The sequence below is a fragment of the Chlorocebus sabaeus genome, chromosome 1, assembly GCF_047675955.1.
Source record: "Chlorocebus sabaeus isolate Y175 chromosome 1, mChlSab1.0.hap1, whole genome shotgun sequence".
In the NCBI taxonomy this organism is placed as follows: domain Eukaryota; kingdom Metazoa; phylum Chordata; class Mammalia; order Primates; family Cercopithecidae; genus Chlorocebus; species Chlorocebus sabaeus.
Window position 1 is genome coordinate 389,942 of NC_132904.1, and position 15,837 is coordinate 405,778.

Genomic DNA, 15,837 nt, shown 5'->3' on the forward strand with positions numbered 1-15,837 from the left:
CGCCCTCCCTCGCAGTCCCGGCCCGCTCCTCCGCTCCTAGGCGCCGCGGCAGGTGTCCGCGGTGACCGGCAGGCAACTGAGGAAGCGGAAGCCGAATCTGCTCTCCGCCGTGCTCTGCACCGACAGGGCCACCAGGGGGCAGCTCCGGTCCACGCTCCTCCGGCACACCTGCGGGGCGCGGGGGCTGAGAGGGCGCGGGGCGGGGCGGGGACGGGAGGGGAGGGGAGGGGAGGGGAGGGGAGGGGAGCTGACGGGAGGGGGAGAGGCGGGGAGGGGAGAAAAGAAGAGGGAACGGGAGGGGCGGGAGGGGGAAGGGCAGGGAGGGGAGAAAAGGAGAGGGGAGGAGCAGGGAGGGGACGAGGGGGAGGGACAGGGGAGGGGGCGCACCCGCACGCGCGCACTCACCCGAACTCGGTGCTCCTTCCGGAGCCGACAGTCCTCCAGCCCCAGCCCGGCCTCTGCGGGAGGCGACGGCAGGGTGGGGTCACCTGGGATGGTGGGCAGGTGCTGCGGCGCGGGGATCTCGGGGTTCTCGGGCCGCGCGGGCCCCTCCCGCGCGTGGAAGAGTTTCGCCGAGCTCATTGGGGGCAGCAGGCCCCGCGTCCTGGTGGGGGGAGGGTCGTGAGGGTGGCGGCCGGCCCCGGAAAGGCGGCCCTAGAGGGCTCCGTGCCTGGGACTGAGCAGGGGCCGCGGGGCGTCCTGGAGGACTAGGGGGCGGCCGGGGCGAGGCCTGGGGAAGTTGGGGGCCGTCCTAGCGCGGGGATACGAGGCACTGTTTCTCTGGGGCGGGGCCTGGGGAGGTAGGCCAGATCCCGGGGACCCGCGGTCCCCACCTTGGTCTCCGGCGACTGACCCGGGGCTCCCGCACCCGGCCTTTGCGCAGGGGTCGAGGTGGGCGCGGTGGCTTGCAGGTGTCAGCGCCGGGCCCGACTTCAGGGAGCGGGAAGCGGTCGATGGACAAGTCGGTGCCGTCGTCGAAGACCCTCGGGGCCGGAGTCTTGCGGCGTGGGATCTGGTGCTCACTGAGGACCTGCGGGGCGCATCGGTCACCCCCACACTCCAGCCCCGGCCGCCCCCCCGGGGGCCCGCACAGACCTCGCCCTTGGGGCTCAGGAGCAGCGTCGCGCAGCCGCGGCTGGAGAGGAGGGGGACGGGCTCCCGGCCCGAGGACGCGCGCGGCGGCTTCTTGGCGCTGCGGGTCCCCTCGCCCCAGACCTGGAAGGGCGCGGAGCGGCGGGTGAGGGGCGGCCGGGCCGTCGGGGCCGGGCTCCCGGGCCGGGGCGCACCGTGATGTGGTGCCGCGGGGCCAGCAGCGTGCCCGGCGGGAAGCGGTACAGGCGCTCCGGCAAGCCGCGCACCAGCTGCTTCAGCACCATGCCGCTCAGGTCGGCCGTGCTCTCCTGCGACGGGTTGAAGATGCGGATGAACTTCTCCCGGCAGCTCACCGCCACGATCTTCAGGCCTGTCGGGCTGGGACAAGAGGGGGCGCTGTAAGGAGATGCGGCCGGTCCACCGCACAGCTGCGCGCCCCGCCGGGAAACCAGTTCCAGCCCAGCGCGGGAGGCCTGGGTCACTCGCCCCTTGCCTCTGCAGGTGTTCCGGGCTCCGATGGTCAGGGTCTGTGCAGGGTTGGGGCGCCAGGACTGGCTCGCCATGCCTGGGTGAGTGGATTTTCTGGAGATCTAGAGAGAGCAGCGCTTTTGGGGAGGGGACCCTCGAATGGAGTGCCTCACAGGGACATTCCCTGTGAGGCCAGAACAGACCTGCAGCACCTGGGGGCGCGGGGAGCAGGGCCAGGGTCAGATGGGGCAGGAAAGGTGGTTGGATCTTGGGGGCTGGAGGACCTCCTTTAGGGCTCTGGGTGATATCACAGCTCTGAGGGGGCGAAGGATGGCTGAAGGGTAACCAGGGGAGACCCGCCCCACTGCACCTTCCAAGTCCCTGCTGGAGCTCCTGGCCTGCACCAGCGCCTGCTTGGAGGAAGCGCGGTGGTCCCGGGGTGGGTGCCCTACCGCCTGCACGAGGGAAGGCAGGCCCCGCTGACAGCTGCTGGAGTCGGAGTCAGCGCCCCCTGAGCTGCTGGTGTTCAGACAGGGCAGGCAGCCCCACTCCACGGTCTTGTGATGCCGCTCAGAGTGCTTTCCAGAGGACTCTGAGCTCCCCGTGTCCAGCTGTGGCCAGGGCCGGGGCTGCCTGTGGACCACACTCTGCTTGATGGCCACTCCAGCTCCAGACCCCAGCCCTGTCCCCATCCAGCCCCACAAGACAGTGCAGCAGGGAGCCCCTCTTGCCTCCCAGGACCCAGGCCCAGCTCATGGCAGCACAGTGACGGCCCCTCAACCCTAACGCATCCTACAGGTCAGAGAACTGAGCACTGGAAGGTTGAAGGGACTTATCCAGGGACACTAAGGGGTCTTTTAGTGTTCCGCGTCTTCACCTGCCAAGGTGAGCCCTCCCTTCTGGCCCCTGGGGAGTCCCTGCTCTGTGCAGTTACTTTTGCTTTGAGCTGGGCTCCAGGCTGATGAAGAGGTTGGGGTACCGGTGGGCAATGCTGTTCCAGTCCACGTCCTCCAGCCGAAAGCCCTGGCCAGGAAGCAACAGGCACGTGGTCCTCCCCTCCCGCAGGGCTCCAGATCCCAGACCACACACGTGGGAGGCCCAGCTCACCTCCCCAGTGGGGACCTGAATGTTTTCAGAGAGGTCACTTGGGTCCATCAGAGTCTCTGCCATCACCACCTGCAAGAGGGGACCAGAGGCCAGTGGGCAGGGGCTGGGGTGAAGGGTACCCCTCCCCTACAGCACCTCTTCTCTTTGACCTCACCTGTGCTTTGAGGCCTCCTGATTCCTCCCTGCTGGAGCCCAGAGTTCCAGAGGCAGCCTGAGCAGGGCAGGCTTCCAGGCAGGCCAGGGCACCCCAGCAGAGGCACCCAATGAGAGGGGGAGGGCTGGGGAGGGCAGCCTGGGGCAGGAGGGCTTGGGGGACGGGCTCACCTCCACACTGCCAGTCTGGGATCGTGGCATGTGGCCCACCCACGAGGAGCGGGCCAGCTGCAGGAGGCAGGACTTCTGCAAGTTCTGCAGCTCAGCCTCCACCTCCTGGAGCATGCGGGTGGTCTGCAACAGCCGCTCCTCCAGGTGCTCCTTCTCCTGCTCCGGGAGGGCCCGTGGGTGGTGGTGGGGGGGGATCTTCTGCAGAAGGCCCCCAGGCCAGCCCCAGCCTGGCTCCCCAACACCAGGACCCTGCCCACTCCCTGTGCCCCCGCCTCACCCACTGGGCTCGCTCCTTCTGTTCCTTCAACTCCAGGGTCAGCGTCTGGACCTGGTTCTGCAGGAACTTCTCCTGACTGTAGGAGCTCCTGGAGGAGGGGCGACCTCAGCAGCCCTCACTCAGAACCCCGCTCAGGCAGGGGGTTTCTAATGTCAGGTCAGGGGCTCCACTGCCACCTTGGCCCCAAGGGCACACAGTACAGCCCCATTGGGGCCGGCCAGCCTCCGGCTGGTCTGGGCAGGGGTCTAGCACCCATCCACATGTGCAGGGTTAGGGTTGAGGCTATAGCGTGTTAACTTAGGATCAGGGTGGAGGGTCAGCGTAGGCAAGGATGAGGGTAAGGATCTGACTCAGCGATTGGGATTGGGGTCAGACAGAAACCAGGAGTCTGGGCAAGGACAGGGCAGGGTTGGGTTGGTTGGGGACTGTGCTGCAGACCTCTTGGGTGGAATCCCCGCCACCTCCTCCAGGATGTGGCAGAGCCGGGTGTCCTTGCCATTCTGCACGGCCCACCGCAAGGCCTGGATCTCCAGTTCTCGCTGCTTCCACAGCAGCCGCAGTGTGCGAGGGTCCAGCGACTCAAGAGCCAACCTGCAGCAGCAGCAGCAGCAGCCCCTGCTGCTTACTCAGGCTGGGCCCCTGGCCACCTGGCCCAGGAGGCTCACCACTCCTCCCTCCCCTCCTTACTGCAGGTCAGCAGAGCAGGCCGCCCGTGTGGGGTGGGGCGTGGTGTCTGGCAGGCATGTGGGGGTCTCGGGGGCTGCGGGTGCGCCTGCTGGAGGTCCCAGGTGACCACTGACAGACTCTCGCTCTGTGGGGGACAGGAGAGCCTCTTCCTCGGCTTCTTCAACCCCCTGGCCAGACTTGGGGGCCATTCTCAATGTTCTTCAGGAGCGGAGGGGCGGGGGTCCCAAGTTGGCTATTTGTGCCTCGTGTGGCCACACAGGTTGGAGCAGCCCAGGCGGCACCACTGCTCACAGAGCGTCACTCTCTGAAGAGACTCACATGTGGATGTCCACACCCGTGTTTCTGACCAGGATGGGGTAGCAGGTCACCCCCTGACATGTCCCTGGCATGTCCCCTGCCACCCAGGAGCTGGCCCTTTGCCTGTGATGTGGTATCCCTCTTTCTGTCTCTTGTACCCCTAGTTCAGGGCTCTACCCCCAGCACTCACCTGAGGCCGGACCTCCAAGCAGGCCTGGGAGGGAAGGGCTCTATACCGTTGCCATGGATACCAGCACCCAGAAGGGGAGGGGCTGTTTGTTACCAGGAGCCTCCAGGGAGACCCCAGACCAGGCCCCTGGGTGAGTTCTGGGCTGGGGCAGCCCAGCTTGGAGGTGTGAGAGGCTGAGCCACTGCTCAGCTTAGTGGGGGGACAACTTAGTGGCCAGCATCCTGAGGGAGGCCCCAGCATCCCCTACCTAGCCTGGCAGCACCTGCGGGATAAATATGGGGGCACTGCTGCCTGTGGGCCAGCCCAGCATAGCCATGGGTGTGTGGGGGAAGCAGACAGGTAACAGTGACAAGCTGGGCACCGTGCTGAACGCTAACTGGGAATAGTATGCCCCTGCCCACAGCCTCTTTTTAAATTAATAATTAATTTTTTAGAGACAGGGTCTTGCTCTGGTGCCCAGGCTGAAGTGCCTTGGTGTGATCACAGCTCACAGTAACCTCGAATTCCTGGGCTTAAGTGATCCTCCCACTTCCACCTCTTGAATTGCTGAGACTACAGGCACCTGCCTCCACCACCAGGCCCAGCCCACAGCTCCTTTGACCTCAGTGACAGGCCCTCACCTACCTGAACCCCCAAACTGAAGCCTCACCTTTCCCAGCCATCTCCACACACTCTGGGCTACCCTCAGTGGGCCCTGTGGGCATTCTCATTACCATGGCACGTATTCCCTCTGCTCCAGGACAAAAACGAGGTCCCAGACCTGACCCACAAGACCCAAGCATTCCAGCCTTCACCCTCCACCTCGCCCTCACTCATTCACTCTTCACCTCTGCAACTTTCAGCTATGTAAGGGCTCCCTAGCGGAGCACAGGAGACAGCCGGGCAGGAGACCCTTCCACGCCCATAACTCGTTCCGAGCTGGGCGGAACTGGTAATCAATGCTCCACACAGCTGACTGCGAGGCTGCGGGGCCCTGGGCGGGACAGTAGGGTAGGGGGTGGAGGAGCAGCTTCCAGCCAGCTTCACTGTGCGTAAGGCCTGGCACTGGGTCCAAAAGCGGCAGGAAGGTGTAGGAGAAGAGCCTCAGCCAGAGTCCGGGCCTTCCCCTGAGCGGGCACCTCTCGCACCAGGGCTCGGCGCCCGCCAGCTCCGCAGAGTTCTACCTCCCTTGCCGCGACTGGTGATCCTGCGACCCTGCGACTCCGCGACCCCCGCGCGTCCAGGCTACTGCCGCTGCGGTAGGCTCCAAAGGCTGGCCCGGGAAGCGAGGGGAGGGGCTGGCCCCTCTGCCCCTGAACGCAGGCGGGGGTTGCGGGATCCCAGGCCAGAGACCCTCCCTGGGCGGGAACCCGCCATACACTAGAAGGCGGCTGAGGAAGTCGGCCCAGGAGCGGGGTCAGACACCTGCCTCGACGCGCTGCCCGCGGGTCGCAGCCGCCGCGTTTCCGCGTTTTTCGCTGGGTGGAGGTGGGGGCGGGGACCGCGGTTCGGCCCCTCCCTCCGACCCGCCCACACCTGGAGCCTCTGGGGGCGGGGCGCGGCGGCAGGCCAATGGGTCGGGAAGGGGCGTGACAGAGATAGCCAATGGGCGCGGGGGAGGGGGCGGAACACCCGCGCTGAGCAGCCAATAGAGGCGCTGGGGGCGGGGCGTGCGGGCCGCGGGCCAATGGGGGCGCGGGTCCGGGGCGCGCCGCGGCGCTGGGGGCGGCAGGTTGCGGCGGCGCCCGAGCGGGTACCGAGGCTGGCGAGCGCCCAGGTGATCCGCGCGGGGTCCCGGGGCCTCTCGAGCGCGGGGCGCGCCTCTAGCCGGCCGGGTGCCGACTCCAACTGGGGAGAGTTTTCCGCGATGCCGGGACGGAGGGCGGGGGCGGTGCCGCACCTGCGCCCGCCCTGCGGAGCGGTGACGCCCTGGCTCCCGCCAGGCTGGGGTCGCGGCGCGGGCATCTGTGCTCGCCGCGGGGACCGGGACCTTCGGGGCGAGTGCAACGATTGGGCGGCAGCGGCGGGACTCCCCGGGCTGGCTGGGGCTGCTCAGACCCGGAGTCCGCTCGATCTGCAGGGTCGAGGTCTGGGTCGCGACCCCGAGCGCCTCTGCGGCCTGAGCAGGTCGGGGTGGGGCGTTCCCATGGCGGCGGCCGCGGGGCCTGGCGTGCGGGCGCCTTCGCGCCGCCCGGGGAGGGGGCAGTGCCCTCCGAGCCAGGTGAGGCGGGCAGGAAATCCTGGATCTGGTTAATGATTCTCCTTGTTCCGGGAGTGCGGGCGTGGCAAGAGTAGGCTGGTGAAGTGGGGGAGGATGCGTGCTCCGGAGGGCCGCCACCCCAGGAATGTGTGGCCGGCGGGTGGGGCTGGCACAGGAGGGTGGGGCCCATGCGGAGGGGTCGCAGCCCAGCCGTTTCTAGGGCAGGCCAGGAGAAAGAAGAGAGGAGGACCAGGCTTCGATAGGGGTAGGTAGGTTCTGACCCTGTGGCTTGCACCCTCCCCACAGAACAGGGATGTTGTTGGGGCTGGCGGCCATGGAGCTGAAGGTGTGGGTGGATGGCATCCAGCGTGTGGTCTGTGGGGTCTCGGAGCAGACCACCTGCCAGGAAGTGGTCATCGCACTAGCCCAAGCAATAGGTGAGTCCTCTCGGGGTTAGGCAGGCTGGGCAGGTAGAGCTGAAGTGGGACCTGGTGGTCCAGCCCCATGGTCCCCCGAAGGAGAGTGGTCCAGCCCCGTGGCCCGCCCTGGGAGGAGAGTGGTCCAGCCCCGTGGCCCGCCCTGGGAGGAGAGTGGTCCAGCCCCGTGGCCCCCCCGGGAGGAGAGTGACCCAGCCCCGTGGCCCCCCCAGAGGAGAGTGGTCCAGCCCCGTGGCACCCCCCGGAGGAGAGTGGGAGTGGTTGCTGATCGTTTTTGTCCTCCCCAATTCCTTAAGCCAGGTGGACAGAGAGTCGGGGGTACATAGGCTGATCTTCTCTCCCTAACAGGCCAGACTGGCCGCTTTGTGCTTGTGCAGCGGCTTAGGGAGAAGGAGCGGCAGCTGCTGCCAGAGGAGTGTCCAGTGGGCGCCCAGGCCACCTGTGGACAGTTCGCCAGTGATGTCCAGTTTGTCCTGAGGCGCACAGGGCCCAGCCTGGCTGGAAGGCCCTCCTCAGACAACTGTCCACCCCCGGAACGCTGCCCAATTCGTGCCAGCCTCCCTGCAAAGCCACGGGCAGCGCTGGGCTGTGAGCCCCGCAAAACACTGACCCCAGGGCCAGCCCCCAGCCTCTCACCCGCTGGGCCTGCGGCCCCTGTGACACCCACACCAGGTTACTGCACAGACCTGCGCGGCCTGGAGCTCAGGGTGCAGAGGAATGCTGAGGAGCTGGGCCACGAGGCCTTCTGGGAACAGGAACTGCGTCGGGAGCAAGCCCGGGAGCGGGAGGGACAGGCACGCCTGCAGGCGCTAAGCGCGGCCACTGCTGAGCATGCCGCCCGGCTGCAGGCCCTGGATGCTCAGGCCCGTGCCCTGGAGGCTGAGCTGCAGCTGGCAGCGGAGGCCCCTGGGCCCCCCTCACCTATGGCATCTGCCACTGAGCGCCTGCGCCAGGACCTGGCTGTTCAGGAGCGACAGAGTGCAGAGGTGCAGGGTAGCCTGGCTCTGGTGAGCCGGGCCCTGGAGGCTGCAGAGCGAGCCCTGCAGGTGAGCCTGGGAACCTGTTTCTCTGTCACTTCCCCACCCCTTACACCGGCAGATACGGGGGTCACAGGGTCTGAATTGGGAGGCAGGTGAGCCTGGGGACCTGATCCCCTGTCAGTCCCCCACCCCTGATACGCAGTTACGGGGGTCACAGGGTCCAACTCGGGAGGCAGGTGAGCCTGGGGACCTGATCCCCTGTCAGTCCCCCACCCCGATACACGCAAATATGGGAGTCACAGAGTCCGACTCGGGAGGCAGGTGAACCTGCGGACCTGATCCTGTCACTCCCCCATCCCTGACACCGGCAGATATGGGGGTCACAGGCTCTGACTCAGGAGAGCACTCCCTCTGGGGCCTGAGCATGGAGCCCTGTGGCTATACCTCCTGAGGGTCCCATATGCCCCCAGGCTCAGGCTCAGGAGCTGGAGGAGCTGAACCGGGAACTCCGTCAGTGCAACCTGCAGCAGTTCATCCAGCAGACGGGGGCTGCGCTGCCACCGCCCCCACGGCCTGACAGGGGCCCTCCTGGCACTCAGGTCGGAGTGGTTCTTGGGGGAGGCTGGGAGGTGAGGACCTGGCCCAGCCCCACTCCAAGCTGACTTCCCAACCCACAGGGCCCTCTGCCTCCAGCCAGAGAGGAGTCCCTCCTGGGCACCCCTCCGAGTCCCATGCTGGTGCCCAGCCTAGGCCCCGAGGGTATGTCTGTGCTCCACCTCCCCCTGGGGCACCGGGCCCTCCTGTGGCCGCAGCCACCTCAGCCTGTGTCCTCCCGCAGTGGCCCCCATGAAGCAGAACTGGAGGTAGCAGCAGCTCCTGCCCCAGAGTGGTGTCCTCTGGCAGCCCAACCCCAGCCTCTGTGACAGCCTAGTGAGGGCTTCGAGACCAGCCTGCCCGGACCACAGAAGGAGAGTTGGCGGTCACAGAGGGCTCCTCCACCACACAGTGGGAAGCCCTGGGTTTGGCCTCAGGAGCTGGGGGTGCAGGGGGGGACTGCCCTAGTCCTTGCCAGGTCTGCCAGCACCCTGGAAAAGCATGGGGCGTAGCCAGCTCAGAACTTGCCAGGCCCCAAAGGCCGCAACTGCCTGTTGGGGACAGGAAATGCATGGACAGTGTGCTCAAGCTGTGAGCATGTGCTTGCTTATGGGAGGGGTCCTTCACTGTGTGTACACGGCAAAAGCACGTGTGTGCCACTTCCCCTACCCCAACGTGAAAACCTCAATAAACTGCCAGAAGCGGCTTGAGTGTGTGCCGACGCTGCGCTGGGCAGGGTCTGAGGTCTTGAACTTGAGCCTCCACAGGGTGCCACTGAGCAGTAGTACCCTGAGACACCTGGGGCACGCCACAGCTGGAGTGTCTGAAAATAGGGTCCCTCAGGCGCCAGTGCTCAGTAGGGCCCAGGGCTGGGGCTTCCTGGGCTCCACATTCCACCTGCCCTGCCTCACCTAACCCCAGGGGCTCTCCTGTGAGGCCCCAGCCTGGTGGGCCTGCTGGTTCAGCCCAGCCCGACTGTCCTGGGTATTTGTCTGCACCCCCTCCCACCTGACTCCCGTCATCCTGTTGCCTGGGCCCCACCAGCAGCAGGAACTGAGGACACCAGGACAAGCTAGACCCGCCCGTCAGGTTTACTGAGAACTTGTGGGGGCGGGTCCCAGACTCAGGTCAGCCAGGCCCAGGCCACTTCACCACCCCAGGGAGGGCATGGGTACTACTGGGCAGGGGCTGCCCCCTCCTCCCCAGGTGGGTGTGAAATGTCTGCTATGAGCTTGAAGCTTTGAAATTGGGGCAGGGGCCGGGCACGGTAGCCCATGCCTATAATCCCAGCACTTTGGGAAGCTGAAGGGGGTGGATCACCTGAGGTCAGGAGTTAGAGACCAGCCTGGCCAACGTGATGAAACCCCATCTCTACTAAAAATACAAAAAAATTGGCCAGGCGCGGTGGCTCACACCTGTAATACCAGCACTTTGGGAGGCTGAGGTGGATGGATTACGAGGTTAGGAGATCGAAACCATCCTGACTAACATGGTGAAACCCTGTCTCTACCAAAAATACAAAAAATTAACCGGGCATGATGGTGGGCACCACCAGCTACTTGGGAGGCTGAGGCAGGAGAATGGCATGAACCCGGGGTGTGGAGGTTGCAGTGAGCCGAGATCGCGCCACTGCACTCCAGCCTGGGTGACAGAGCAAGACTCTGTCTCCAAAATAAAATAAAAAAAATCGTGTCCACATCCCAGCCCAGCCCCTGCCTGGGCCCTTGGGCTAGCTGTCACCTCTCCTGGTCCTCAGGGTAAGCCATACACCCCCAACTCCAGGGGCCATGGTTAGAGTTAGAGAAGAATGTGGGGGACCCCTACACCTGGGTACAGCCATGGGTGGGATTGGGACAGAGGATGGGGATGCCCTAGGTCAGGGGTGTCCAATCTTTTGGCTTCCCTGGGCCACACTGGAAGAATTGTCTTGGGCCACACATGGAATACCCTAATAGCTGATGAGCTTAAAGAAAAAATCATAAAAAAAATATTGCAATGTTGGCCGGGCACAGTGGCTCATGCCTGTAATCCCAGCACTTTGGGAGGCCGAGGTGAGCGGATCACGAGGTTAGGAGATCGAGACCATCCTGGCTAACACGGTGAAACCCTGTCTCTACTAAAAATACAAAAAATTAGCTGGATGTGGTGGCAGGTGCCTGTAGTCCCAGCTACTCAGGAGGCTGAGGCAGGAGAATGGCGTGAACCCAGGAGGCAGAGCTTGCAGTGAACCCAAACTGGACCTCTGCACTCCAGCCTGGGTGACAGATGGAGACTCAGTCTCAAAAAAAAAAAAAAAAAAAAAAAAACCTCACAATGTTTAAGAAAGTTTAGATTTGCGTTGGGCTGCATTCAAAGCCACTCCATGGGCCGACAGTTGGACAAGCTTGCCCTAGATCATGGGGTCTTTGTGCTCTGAGAGTGGGCGAGTTTGGGATGGACTCAGCTTTCTCTTGGGTGGCCCTGGATCTGGGTCTCCACCTGACCTCACTCCTGTCTGCCCAGCTCACAGCCGCCTGTCCCTGGGAGGTCCTTGGGGGCCTGGACCTGCCTGACCTGTGGCCCCAGATGGAGCTAAGCCCAGGGTCACAAGGGGTGGAGCCTGGAATGCATAGGCCAAGTGAGTTGTGCCTGGGCAGCAGGCCTGGGGTCTGAGGGGCCTACTCCTCCATCCACAGCCCCCACTGACATTCTGGAGGGATGGTTGTACCTCTGTGACCAGCCCTCCACACCATCATGCAGGCCAGCAGGGGGCAATGCCAGGTGCCATCCGGAGCCCACCCCCATGTCCTCCCCGGGGTCATGAGCTCTGCCCTACATGCCCCAGCCCCCCAATGGGAAGCAGGCATGGAGCTGGCAGAGCATGCAATGCGCTGTTCCTTTGTGTTTTCGAGGAACACCTGTTCCTTTTGAGGCCACTGCCTAGGTGCCCATCCCTGGTCTGCTGCTGCTAGCTCTGATGAAGCTAACCGGCCTTCTTCCCCACCAAGAGGGTGTCCCAGCAGCCGCTGTGTTCTGGGGTGGGGAAGGCAGGGAGCCTTCCTCCTCACTGGCTGTTTCATTTTTTATTTTTTGAGACAGAGTCTCTCTTGCCACTCAGACTGGAGTGCAGTGGCGCAATCTTGTCTCGCTGCAATCTCCACCTCCCAGGTTCAAGTGATTCTCTTGCCTCAGCCTTCCAAGTAGCTGGGATTACAGGTGCCCACCACCATGCCCAGCTAATTTTTGTATTTTTAGTAGAGACGGGGTTTCACCACGTTGCCCAGGCTGGTCTTGAACTCCTGATCTCAAGTGATCGATCACCTGCCTCCCCCTCCTGAAGTATTGGGATTACGGGCGTGAGCCACCGCGCCCGGCGTCTCACTGGCTGTTTCAGGTGAACCAAATCCCATGGCCCCAAAAAGTTGCCAGAATGCTTCAGATCACTCAGCAAACCTTTGAGTTGCTGAAAAGTTTACTTTTGAGTTTTAAACTATACTTTGAAAACTATATTGTGAACTCTGCTGACGTGAGGAAAGGCTGGGCTCCCTAAAATCATACAGTTCCACAGCAGGGCGGACCCAAGCCCAGCCAATCCCCAGGCGATGCAGGCAGAGATCCCACCTGGTATAAGTATGGGCAGAAGGCAGAGCCAGGCTGTATCGAGGGGCAGTGCTGGCGCCCTTCTCGCCCAGAGTTCCTACTCATCCCCAGCACAGAAGTGCTCTGTAGGGCCGGCTGAGGACACCCCGGTTCACTGAGCGTGGCCCACAGTAAGTCACCGTCTGGCAGTAAGTCAGCTCTGCAGGTGTGGACCCCAAGGCCACACACAGCCTTTCCCAGGTGCAGGTCCTGCCATCCCTCAGTACGAAGTGGTGACAGGCAACCCCGTCAGGACAGGGAGCTTCCAAAGACCAGTTCGAGTCCATGCCAGGCGTCCACTAAATCTGCCTCTCCCTCTCCAGCAAGCGGGTGCAGCCCTCAACTCCTGCAGACCTGGGGAGGGGGGACAGGGCCTGTAGGCTCGGACTCGCCCCAGTCCTGATTTTCACAGTGGACTTCAGAAGGCAGGCTCAGCAGACAGGCCGCTGGAGGGTCCATGCGCCGATTCCTGCAGTGGCCCCACTGAAGCAGCAGAAACACACAGAAGCACCAAATCTGTCACTCCCTTCCAGGAGGAAGTCCCCAGAGGTGGCCCTCAGGAGGATGGTCCTGTTGGTTCAAGATATGACCACAACACCTGTGCCTGCCCAGGGCCACCATCGGCTTGGCAACAGGAACTCCGCACACCGGTACCCTGGACACACAAGGAAAAGAAAGTTCCCTCCAAGAGGGTATCTGACCCAGCCTCAGCCCCAGTAAGCAGAGGGCAGCAAAGCCCCCGAATGATTCCGCTTCCCCCTACCCGCCGTCCCTGGTGGCCAGACAGGCACACCCCATCCACAGGGCACCCCCTCCCCACAGTGTCCAGCTGCCCTCGCGTCCCCGTGTGGCCGGTCGCCTGCCCGCCAGACCCGGGTCACGGGGCCAGGAGGGTCGCGCTGCCCAGGCACAGATCAGCCGCTGTCACACGCACAGTGGGTCTGGGGCAGCGCAGTGTGCGGTGGGCAGGGGCTGCCCTGCGCCTGGAGGGACTGCCGGGTGGGCGGGCGGAGGGATCGACCCCACCCCCGTCCCCTCCAACTTGGGCGTCCGAGCCCCGCCGCCCCTGCCCAGCCCGATCCCCCGCAGCCCTTGCGGGAGGGCGGCCTCTGAGGGGCGCCCCGCCCGCTAACCTGGGATCCCTCGCGCGTCACCTGCGACCCCGGCGCGGGGTCGTCGCCGGCTCTCGGCCCAACTTCAGCAGCGGCCGTGGGCACCCTCGCGCCCCCTGCCCGCCCCGGGCCCAGCCGCCCCACGCCCAGCCCCGTATGCAAATGACCTGGTCCCGTAGCCAATGGCCGGCCGAGCCTGGCCCGCCCTACCGCAACGCAGCCAGTGGGCGCGAGGGGGATTCGCGACGCCCCGCCCACCGCCGCGCGGCCCTTCGCTGGCGAGGCTGGCGCGTTCTTTTCTGCACGTCGGCCCGGGGAGGGGCGGCACCTGCCGGGCGGGGCCTGCGGGGCGCCAGCTGCGAGGGCGCGGCGGGGCCAGGGCGCGTCCCCCAGCCTGGCGGATGGTACGGCCCGAGGTGGTCCTCCTCCCGCCTCGCGGTGGTACGGCCCGGGCTCGCGGGGCTTCTGGGCTGGGCGTAGGGCACAGCCTGGCGCCGGGTCCTCCGCCCGCGGTTGTGTGTGGGGCGGCAGGGCCGGTTGGGAGCTGCCCCTCTCCCAGCGGCGCGGTGGTACGACCCGGCCGCCTCCGTGCCCCGCACCCACGTCCCGCAGGCCGCCCCCCCGACCCCGCTGGGTGCCCGGCTCACGTATCCCAGGCCGTGACCCGGGAGGGGCCTGCGCGAGCCCAGACACGGCGTCCTCGGGACGCACGCGCCATCCCCCGGGCGACCTGGGGTCCCCATACTACGCCCGGGACCGTCCGGCTGGCGAGGAGGGGGCTCTGGCTCTGCCTGGTTTGCCTGGCGACCCCCACGGGGCGCCCTTGGGGACTCTGGGTCCCTCCTGCGCGCTCTGTCTCCGCGGAAGCCTCTGGAGCCTGGAGCGGGTGCTGCACGGGGCTCGGGGGTCCTCGCAGCCCCGTGCCAGTCTTTTGTGGGGACGAGGCGAGAGTAGCCTGTCTGTGCCCTGAAAAGGTGTAAAATCGAAGGAGCCTTGACGGTTTGACCTTCGTTAGGACACGCAGGGCCAGCTTCAGACCTGAAAGTATTGGACTCCGGGGTGAGGCCCCAAAGTGGCAGCCAAGGGAGATTTGGCCGCTGGTCCCCCTTGGCACTGTCACCCTGGTCCTCGGCCCCGGGCCGCCCCCCCTCAGCTCCCTGGCCCTAAACTCACTGCCCTGCTCTTTGTCCTCCCCTGGCCCCATGACCTCCCTGCGTTGGCATCCGTGCAGGCCTAGGCCCCAGCCTGCTCACTGCCCCAACCCCAGCCCCGTTGGAGAAGTGCTGGGGCCCCAGGGAGGCTCTGACCCAGCCCATGTCCTCAGGGGCTTGAAGGCTGGGGACATAAATTCAGGTGCAGAGTCTGGGGTGACTGAGACATGATCAGCAAGACATGACCAAGGTCTTTCTGACCCGTTGACCCCTGGCCCCCAATAGAACCCAGTGGCTCCTTGTACCTCTGGCCGCCTGTGGATGGGGAAGGTGCCCAGAGGAGCCTGGAGCCACTCTGTTCTATTGGGGGTCAGAGGTCAGCAAGATCTCGATCGTGTGGGTCATGAAAGAGCCCCTAAGAGTCAGTGGGAGCCCTGAGAAGGCCCTTGTCTTCATGGCAGGGCAGAAGCTCCCAGGGCAGTCAGACTAGGGGACAAGAAGGGGCAAGAGGACAGGGCAGCTCTGCGTTCCTGTCGTGCCCTGCTGAAGTGAACTCACTTCTGCCGCAGTCCTGCCAATTTCACAGGCACCTTTTTTCACCATCTGTAGTGAGTGGGACGGTGCCCCCCCAAAAAAGAGGATATAGCCACATCCTAATACCCAGGCCCCCCAAATGTGCTCTCACTGGGAGAAAGCATCTTTGCAGATGTCATTAAAGGAAGCATCTTGAAACGAGATCATCCTGGACTACCTGGGTGGGTCCTAAATCCAATGATCAGCGTGCTTAGAAGAGGGAAAACAGCCTGGGCACAGTGGCTCAAGCCTGTAATCCCAGCACTCTGGGAGGCTGAGGTGGGCAGATCACCTGAGGTCAAGAGTTTGAGACCAGCCTGGCCAACATAGTGAAACCCCATCTCTGCTAAAAATACCAAAAAATTTGCCAGGCGTGGTGGTGTGCGCTTGTAATCTCAGCTATTTGGGAGGCTGAGGCAGGAGAATCGCTGGAACTTGGGAGGCTGGCAGTGAGCTGAGATCACGCCACTGCACTCCAGCTTAGGCAACAGAGTAAGACTCTGTCTCAAACAAACAAAAAACAAAAAAAGAGAGAAGGCTGGGTGCGGTGGCTCACGCCTATAATCCCAGCACTTTGGGAGGCCAAGGCGGGTGGATCACCTGAGATCAGGAGTTCAAGACCAGCCTGATCAACATGAAGAAACCCTGTCTCTACTAAAAATACAAAATTAGCCGGGTGTGGCGGCACATGCCTGTAATCCCAGCTACTTGGGAAGCTGAGGCAGGAGAATTGCTTGAACCTGGGAGGCGG

General features: G+C 64.4%; 2 protein-coding genes and 1 long non-coding RNA gene across 14 annotated transcripts; 1 reads left to right on the forward strand and 2 right to left on the reverse strand.

The window, feature by feature from the left end:
- Nucleotides 1–36: 36 nt before the first annotated feature.
- LMNTD2 (lamin tail domain containing 2) lies at nucleotides 37–4,474 on the reverse strand. Of its 4 annotated transcripts, none has more exons than XM_007967097.3 (13): nucleotides 3,956–4,474; nucleotides 3,707–3,859; nucleotides 3,269–3,356; nucleotides 2,992–3,147; nucleotides 2,668–2,736; nucleotides 2,495–2,583; nucleotides 1,931–2,193; nucleotides 1,586–1,682; nucleotides 1,287–1,470; nucleotides 1,096–1,215; nucleotides 834–1,030; nucleotides 406–604; nucleotides 37–168 (listed from the first exon to the last, which is right to left on the reverse strand). In XM_007967097.3, the coding sequence occupies exons 1-13, from the start codon at nucleotides 4,141–4,143 to the stop codon at nucleotides 37–39; spliced, it is 1,935 nt and encodes a 644-aa protein (XP_007965288.2). In that variant the 5' UTR covers nucleotides 4,144–4,474. The 4 variants fall into 4 exon arrangements, with proteins under 4 accessions (XP_007965288.2, XP_037854668.2, XP_007964641.2 ...); XM_037998740.2 differs by having other exon boundaries at nucleotides 1,359–1,470; nucleotides 3,707–3,883; XM_007966450.3 differs by having other exon boundaries at nucleotides 3,707–3,883.
- RASSF7 (Ras association domain family member 7) lies at nucleotides 4,468–9,338 on the forward strand. 9 transcript variants are annotated; one of them, XM_008021185.3, is made up of 7 exons: nucleotides 4,468–4,572; nucleotides 5,573–5,680; nucleotides 6,928–7,058; nucleotides 7,407–8,104; nucleotides 8,509–8,637; nucleotides 8,716–8,797; nucleotides 8,877–9,338. In XM_008021185.3, the coding sequence occupies exons 1-7, from the start codon at nucleotides 4,496–4,498 to the stop codon at nucleotides 8,903–8,905; spliced, it is 1,254 nt and encodes a 417-aa protein (XP_008019376.2). In that variant the 5' UTR covers nucleotides 4,468–4,495; the 3' UTR covers nucleotides 8,906–9,338. The 9 variants fall into 9 exon arrangements, with proteins under 9 accessions (XP_008019376.2, XP_072878299.1, XP_072878350.1 ...); XM_037998751.2 differs by adding an exon at nucleotides 5,285–5,373 and having other exon boundaries at nucleotides 4,487–4,572; nucleotides 8,716–9,338; XM_073022198.1 differs by having other exon boundaries at nucleotides 8,716–9,338.
- Nucleotides 9,339–12,049: 2,711 nt separating this feature from the next.
- LOC103222129 (uncharacterized) lies at nucleotides 12,050–13,494 on the reverse strand. The gene is made up of 2 exons (XR_493505.3): nucleotides 13,384–13,494; nucleotides 12,050–12,905 (listed from the first exon to the last, which is right to left on the reverse strand). It is a non-coding gene; the product is annotated as an uncharacterized lncRNA (long non-coding RNA).
- Between the last annotated feature and the right edge of the window lie 2,343 nt (nucleotides 13,495–15,837).